The sequence below is a fragment of the Apteryx rowi genome, unplaced genomic scaffold (genome assembly GCF_003343035.1).
Source record: "Apteryx rowi isolate R43461 unplaced genomic scaffold, aptRow1 scaffold_1252, whole genome shotgun sequence".
NCBI classification, from domain to species: Eukaryota; Metazoa; Chordata; class Aves; order Apterygiformes; family Apterygidae; genus Apteryx; species Apteryx rowi.
Genome location: NW_020447478.1, coordinates 1 through 8,575, shown reverse-complemented (window position 1 = coordinate 8,575; position 8,575 = coordinate 1). Strand labels below are relative to the sequence as shown.

The following is an 8,575-nucleotide window of genomic DNA, read 5'->3' as shown; positions in this document are numbered from 1 at the left end:
AATAACTAGTGTCTGCAATATAGGTTAGCTATTGCCATATCAAATGCTCCATTACCCTAGGCTATTCCTATGTTAACTCATCTAAAATAGCGGTTGAAATCTTCTTTAAACTTCAGTGAACAACAGATTGCCAATAATCTTATTCAAATTAGTTGATATAGTATTAAATATACTTTAAGGTGTTTCACGAGTGTTTTATCATGTGATAGAATAAACTTTGTTGTAATATCCAGACCAATGTTTCTCTAGCTCACATATCTGAGATAATCAGCACTGTAAAAAACCCCCAAGATTTTAAATGCAGAAAAAAGATGTACAACACTATTTTAAGAGATCAAAGGAGAAACTTTAGTTAAAATATTTTACAATAAAATAATTATGATTATAAATCTCTTTAGTTAAATATATACACATTACATGGTATTTTAAAAAGAATGAACTTATTAAAGTTTCAAGCGAATCTAATGCACAAATCCACCACTTTGTCAGCTTAGACTGTAATGTCAGTTTAACATTCATAAATGGCTGTGTCAGACAAATCACATCGTTTTGTGCAAAACTAAAAAATATTAAGAAAGATCTCCAAGTCCTTCAGTTCCCATGGTAAATTGATAGAAAAGGTAGTATACACATACACACACTTACACACACAGTCTTTGATTGCATACAGAGGTTAGAATGACCAGCACTAAAATAACCCCCATCTCTACAAAATAATTAATTTCTTGACTAGATTTAGTTTTTGAAAATTACAAATTTTAAGTCCTATCAAACTGTGCTTTTAGGCGGCCACATGGCCAATAAGGTAGATGTTGTCATAAAGATGCCCTACAAAATCTTCACTAATATTCTGTGCAGCTCGTCGTGTATTTCGGATGAATTCTCTTTTTGACATTTTGTTCTTCACGTGAGGGCTGGTTAGATCAATGGAAAGTAGAATCAAAGAGTAACATAGTACATAAACTGCATCTAGATAAGAGAGAGTAAAATAAAAAAAAATTGATAAAAGCAAACTGTGTTCATTAAAAATACTGTTCTCTGTCCAAGAATCTTATAGAGTCTCAAGCATCTGGGCCTATAGTTATATGTACACATATATAACCTAACTCAAAAAATAAACCATTGAAATAAAAATTCATATAATTAATTTTCAAAGTGATCATGTCGGCATATTGCCAAATAATCACTTACAAATCTCTCAATACTTCTATAGTGTCCAAAAGTCATCCAGGGTTTTACACACATTCATTTAAGTAGACTCTTGAAGTTTTTGCAAACTAAGGCCAAGATCCAGCTAAAGCTTATCTTAAATATGTGAGCAGTCCTGCTGCTGAAAACTGGCTCCCCAAAAGCCAATTAGAAATGCATGTTAACTTCAGTGAGGCCCAAAATTCCCTCTGATTTCTGTGGGATTATCCACTGGGCAAAATGTTAAGTGTTTAAGTCTTTGCTAGAGGGAACTTAGAGATGCTACAGAGCTTAAGCACAGACAGAAATGAAGGAAAAGATAACATTAAAAAAAAAAAAAGCGTATCAGCTATGGCTAAGAAAATAGTCTGTATGTTATTTTTGGACTTTTTTCAACCTGTATGGGAGATGCCTACATACTGAACAAGGGCAAAAGACTCTCCAAAGCCAGTGTCTGTACTTTTAGAATTGTATGGTTAGGTACTAACTTTAAAACCATCATGAACAGTAACATTACCTAAATATACACAGAAATATAAAGACTGATTCACTGAATCAAAGTTCTCTTTCCTTACCAGGGCTAAGGCCAAGCTCTCTCATCAAGTCAGGGTTACAAGCACAGAACCTGTGAGAGAACTTTGTTATAAGAGTCTCAAGGTACTCCCCACGTTCCTCGGGGGCATGAATATGTCTGAAGAACTCTCTCAGTGCATTTGGCAAAAACTGATTTCTGAAGTTGTGCAGTGTCACAAGGTCATCCAAAACATCTCGCCTGGAAGAAGAAAATCCCACATAATTAGAGAAATTTCTTTTAACTTTTTAAATTTGAAAATGTAGGTTTTAAAATCAAAATGAAATCTTTAGAATAGCTTTTGAGTTTTGTTTCCTTGCTAAAAGACAAACTACAACTAACAATACAAGGATAATAATATAACCACACATTCAAGCATTTATAATAGTAGCCAAATACTACAAAAATATACGTTAATCAGAATTCTAAGTTTCTGTATATGCATATTCATTCATAGTACATATAAACAGACTTCATTTCCTTTAAACTATCTGACAAAGCCAGAAAAAACACAGGAAGAAAAGAAAAAGGAAGAAAATTTATGTGTATGATACACATTTTGGTGCCTAAGTACATGCTGTTACAGGAGTATCTTGTTAAAATGAGGCTTAAGTGAAATAAAATTCACTCACAAAAACTCTTTAAAGACTAAGTCCATTAGGGTGCAACACACCAGAGTTTTCCATTAGCACAGAAACACCTAAAGGACTCAGACTAGCCTACGTGAACAGATGTGCAAAATAAATCTGAAGCAAATTTGGAAACAAGTTTGATGAAAAACAAAGAATACTCTTCTGTGCTGATCCTTTTTTATTAAGTATTTCAATAAAAAGAGGAGGATTTCATCATCTAGAAATGTAGTTTTTACTTCTAGTGCCTGATTACACTCTATTTATGAAGAAAAGATGAATGGCAGTAGGAACTGCTAATACTGACTGCAATCATATCTGATAAATGGTTCTGTATTTTTTCTATTGCCCCAAAAGTTGATAATCTAAAGTTTTACAGTACAACAGTGTCAGTGCTGATGACACTACAGAATGACTCCTTTTATTCCTTTAATGGCACAGGCTGAAGATGAGAAGCAGGAGAGGATTCCTGCTAGAAGTGCTGCTGTCCCTCTGCTCTTCCTATTTGGGTCCAGTTATTATTCTCCTCCTCTTTCAACTTCGCTTGAACTGGTCGTTGGCGCTCCTCTTTCCTGACACTGCACTACCCAAACCTGAAGGTATCCTGGAGGGCAAGAGAAAGCATTTTGGAGGTGCATGCTACCACAGGGGTAGAGTTCCCTACTGCAGCACAAGCTGTCATCCAGAGGATGCTCCATTGATGCTTATGAGGTGGGTGTGCCTCCCACTCGAGAAACATCAGATAATTCAACATTAGTTAAAAAGCAGTCATCGCTTAGTAAAGATAACTGTGTTTCCTGATTAACGCCCTTACTAGATAGGAAAAAAGAAACCCCAACTCAAAAAAGGCAGCAAAATAGCTAAAAAATGTGAAGGTCATACAGCCCAAAGATTTCCTGTGCAGYTGAAATGCACACTACAAATTCAATACAGTTTGTGCTCAGAACTGTAAAGGCAGAAAAGGTGCACTACGTGAGATTTACTAGTTAGTTACATTGGTATTTTCAGGGGTTCCTCTGAATTGTTACTGCCAGACCAATACTAGAACCAAGTAACTGTTCAGTTTTAGCAGTGGCATTACTTAGTTGCATTTTCATGCATATTCACATATTTAAATTACATTAGTATAAATAAAATATTGATTCTTGAAAGGTGCTATAGACTGAAAATGAGTAAGGAAACTCTCATGAGACATTCAAATTACCTTTCATCAAGATAGATTCTCAGCTTCTTCCAGTTTAGTGTTCTTGTACAAAAGATGAACTTAGCTATTTCCTTTGGCGAATCATCTATTATGCCCTTGGACATAAAGTAGTTGACCCCCTAAGATAAAAGACATTTATATATAATTAAGTTTAATCTTCATATTGGCTTTAGGAACAAGTACTGTACTTAGCAACATAGGAATCTAATTCTGCTAATTACTTTTTTTAGCAGAATGATTCCTCTTCCTCTAAATCACATTTCAACATGCACAATGCAATTTACAATTATAAATCAAATACAAATAAACTTAATGCATTGTTATGGTTGAGATTTTACACATACTCACACTAGGAAATTTAAAATTATGAATCTCATAGAAAACATGATGGTTCTGTAGTGTTTTCTTTACAGTGCACACTAACATTTTTGTTTACATACTTTTATAATTGTACTTAAAATGGTGCAAGGACCATAGCATTTAATTTCATACCTTTTGTAAATAAGAAAATCTTAGCCATAGTGTGTTTTGTCTTTAATATCTTTTATTAAAACATTAACACTAATGCTCTCACATGTATATGGTGTACCACATTCAAATAAATGCATTAAATGCGTTTGTTTAAATGTGTAATAATGAAAATAAACAAACATGTTGATTTCAAAGCATCAGTCAAATAAACATATATGTAAATATGCACACACATAATTCAGAACACTGTGCGTAATTAAAAAAATAGTTAAAAAGGACAGAACAATCATATATATTTTATACTCATATTATAATTTCTAGAATTTTCCATGCTTTCTTAAGCACACATTTCTTTCAGAATATACATGCCAAATTTCATATTGAAATATTTCAGTGATATTCTGGATTCTTTTTGTTCATTTAAAATATCCCAAAGCATGAAATCTATTTTCTCATGATTTTAGACATCAAAACCAACTTAACAGATTTTAAAAATATTTAATAATTTTCAACAAAAAAAATCTAAACTTGAGGATAACTAACCAATTATTTTTGATTCAGTTTGTTGGGAAGTGAGAGTGGTTCTGAGCATTTGTTTAAAAAAAAAAGTTACATTGCTTATCTATAATATCTCTTTTTTATATCATAATGCTGAAATATGTACAATGTGCTGGATAGTACACTTCTGAATAAAACAAATTAGGATAGTGTGCCAATGCCACCACCCAAATCAACTTTAAAAGATGTCTGAAATATTTTTCCTCATGAATCTTCTGGTATTAGACTTCACAATATTTTTCAAGGCTGACCTTTCAGTTTACATTACATCTATAAAGACATAGGGGCAACCTGTCATTCAGTATATAACTTCCTAGTGCTCTTCAATTTTGGTTATAAAAGAGATATAGGACTAAGTTTGGAAAATTGTTTTATACACACATTAACAAAACAGAAAATCTCAGTACTATCAAGCAAAAAAAAAAAAAAATATATATATATATATATATATGCCTTGAGACAAGGAATCAGAGACTTATGATATCCATAAAAGAAGTGCATAGCCAGGAAACACCCGTAATACTAGCTAGCCTTTTTCACCTGTCCATAATTTTTGCTTATATACTTATAGAAAACTGCAGTAAAGAAACATTCTTTTTGGTTAATGTTCTACAAATTAAATAAAAATAGATAGGTTTAATACAGTTAAGAACAAAAAAATCCTTGTAATTTTAGGCCCTGATTTTAGGAAGAACCTTTATTCAAGACAATAATGAAACATGTATTGCACTATAAGCTTTCATTTAACTCCGAACTAGGTCATACTTAATTCCGTCCATAATATGGATGGGCAACATACAGTTAAATAGTTTCTTGAATCTAGAATAGGAATCTAAAAAGGGGGACCAAAATGAAAATCAACTGCTTATTGTATTGAGTATTGAGTATTTTGGCAGTTTATATACGACAACCAACAAAACACTAGGGCTGCACTAGCATTTTACATCTTTGGCTTAACTCTGCCTCCGTTACATATATCCTTAGGCTTATGTATTTGCTTCAGTAATAAGCATTTGCTTAAGCTAGTGTAAACTGAAGCCTGGAGAGGAAGTCTCAATAGTGAGTCTAAAAAGTCTCAAAACTTTTAAAGCACATTCCTGCTACAATTATTTAACAAGAACTTCTGTGACATATCCAGAAAATATCTGGCATGTCATGCAGTACACAGCATGAAAGTAACACCTTCTTTAAAAGAGTCAATGGGTTGGTTTCTCTGTGCCAATAAATTCCATAAATCATTTATTTCCTGCATTAGATTACAATTTAGTGTAGGATCCTCATCTGATAGGCTACCAGTTCTTTGCAAAGCATTCTTATTCCCTATCTCTAATTCCCTCTCTCCCCACCATACATACACTTTCAAAATATCTTCCTCTGTAAATGCTGTTTCTTTACTCATTTTCCTTATCTCCTTTAAACATAAAAAGGGTATAACTGAAATATACTTCAACGCGCACCATCATTTTTAGTTGTTTTTTATTTCTTCTCAAGCAATAACAAATATTTTAAAGAGAAATCAGGCTTCCATTGTTGCAAAGTTCTTCAATTTTTGCTCACAACAAATGACAGTTATTTATAAGATTTATCACCACGTCATTGAATCTGCTTTTTATAAAACTGTAAACGAATTCCTTTCAGAGCCCACATTTCAAATAAATCACTTTTGGTAGGTAAAATGGTCACCTGTGGTAGGTATACTAGCTTAAATAAGTAGTTCTACACACTATTAAAAACTATGCTAAGATTATTTATCAGCCATCTGGTGATTCTCTTAGAAAACATTTGACTGAAGCCAGCGACGCAGATCTATGCCACGGTCTACCACTTCTGAAGACATCTTTTTAACACTCATGAAACACAGAAGGGGATCCCACATGGTATGTTCTTGTAATCCTGGCCTAGTGGAAAAGTAGTTAGGTGAACATTACAGCAGCCAAGGTTTGCAACAGCTCTGTAACTGCCTAACTTATGTCAGGAAACTGTTTGTCTCTATAATGTCCTTTGCATTAGAGAATTAGGAAAGATGCTTTAAAGATACCTTGCCTTACTCGTCCATGAATGTTACAACTGCATTTCAGACAGCTCAGAATAAAATCTTAATGTATGGAAGTGTTTCTCACATTATACATACAAATAACAATCACAACTATGGATCAATAGTAACAACAAAAGCAATTTCTTGTATTTCAATATGTTTTTTTTTATAGTTACTAATTTTTTTTTCAAGTCACACAGTGCTTTTATTACCAATTTATTCTGTTACAGTACTGCCACTTTTAACTTGCTTTCTGCCTGTTCCCAAGACAAAATCAATAAGACATTTGTTTTTATGGAGTCTTTACATTCATTATATCCATGCAGGATACCTAAAATCAATTTAATTTTCTTTCTTCAGTATTGATTTAAGTTCTACATTAATTTTCTTCTCTGCTAATAATATTCTCAGCACATTTCAATACCATACTTATATTAAACCTTCTGTGTTTGCTTTTGACCTCTGTATTTTGAGATATACATATAAAACAAATCCAGCATATTCTATGTTGGTGACATTTTATACCTTCCTTCAAATTAATTTTATTTTCACATAGATTAAAACACCTTTTCTAAATATCATCAGATTTCACTGTCTCAGTGCTCCTTACATAGCAAAGGATTAAAACTAATAAATCTGTTTTGGATCCAAAAAAGCATTCTTCAACAGCCACAGGATAGGCATTTTACACTAAGCTGGATAGGCAATCACTGAAAAATAGGCAAAGGATAACCAGACTGAAAAGGACTTGTTTAGGAAAGTGAGATCAGGTTGAATTGCAGATGTGAATAATAAAGAATTTGGCAAGTGGAAAGTGGCCAGTTTCATGCCAGTTTATTTCTGTTGTTTTTCTTACAGAATGTTCAGTATTGCACTTTCTATGTTTAAAGTAAAGTACATGTAGCGTATTCTAATAACTACAACATACATAAGGGAGCTTACAAAGGAAAATCATGATTTGATGCACACAACTTTCTGAAATCAGTATTTTTCTACACATATACATGATTACTCTTTAAATATTTAAATGGCATTGTTTGTCAATTCAGTTTTGAGACAATGAAGCTCTACCTAATTCCCGCTTAAAAATAATACATCAAAATGTACTCTTTGTCAATAAAGACAAATTGCACTTGCTGTTTCAAATTTAACATGAATAGTTGTACACCTACTTTAATTGTTTAGCTTAAATAATTATAAAGGGTGACTAAGGAAATCACTAGTAGGACGTTTACTGAGCATATATTAACATTTGTAGACGATTTGTAATTTGAGTGTTTGAGTGTAATAGTGAGCGCAGCTAACAGAGGCAGCGAACAGACGCAGCAGTTTGCGCAGCAGTTTGCGCAGCAGTTTGCGCAGAAGGGTGCGCGAAGGCACCTTCGTTTCTGTTCCCTGTGGTGTACGCTTCCTCAAGTATGGTCGTGACACGCTGCAGAACACATTCCCCAGTGGCTGTTGGAGTTGCTGTGTCAGAGGCTGCGACCCAGAACCGACCCTCTGACGGTGGATGCAGCTCTACAGGTCTCAGGCTGCAGGGAGTGCTTGGGGCCTCTCCGGGAGGCCTGGGCTGGCAGTCAGCTCTCCTGCAGGAGGTGTGCTGCTGTTGAYGAGYTGTGTCGTCAGGTAAGGGAGTTACAGGAGGAGGTCAGTAGGCTGCGCAGCATCCGAGAAGATGAGCAAGAGATAGACAGGGTATTCTCGGAGACTGTACAGCATCAGGAGTCCCAACCCCCTGCAGCAGTGGAGTTGCCGGAGGGCTCTGTGCTGTGTGAAATGGTACATCATAACACCGTAGAAGAAGGCTGGAAACTGGTCACTGCTCGTGGGAGGAGAAAGGCTCCTACTCCTCCCGTAGACTTGCAGCTGAAGAACAGGTTTAGTGCCCTCCAGGATGAGGAGGAGATGGGCATGGCTGC

At 34.5% G+C, this 8,575-nt stretch overlaps 1 protein-coding gene across 1 annotated transcript; it reads right to left on the bottom strand.

The window, feature by feature from the left end:
• Positions 1-322: 322 nt before the first annotated feature.
• On the bottom strand, positions 323-3,740 carry LOC112960972 (F-box only protein 8). The gene is made up of 3 exons (XM_026055708.1): positions 3,593-3,740; positions 1,764-1,960; positions 323-969 (listed from the first exon to the last, which is right to left on the bottom strand). Exons 1-3 carry the CDS (start codon positions 3,694-3,696, stop codon positions 782-784), a joined length of 489 nt encoding a protein of 162 aa, XP_025911493.1. The 5' UTR covers positions 3,697-3,740; the 3' UTR covers positions 323-781.
• Positions 3,741-8,575: the final 4,835 nt, after the last annotated feature.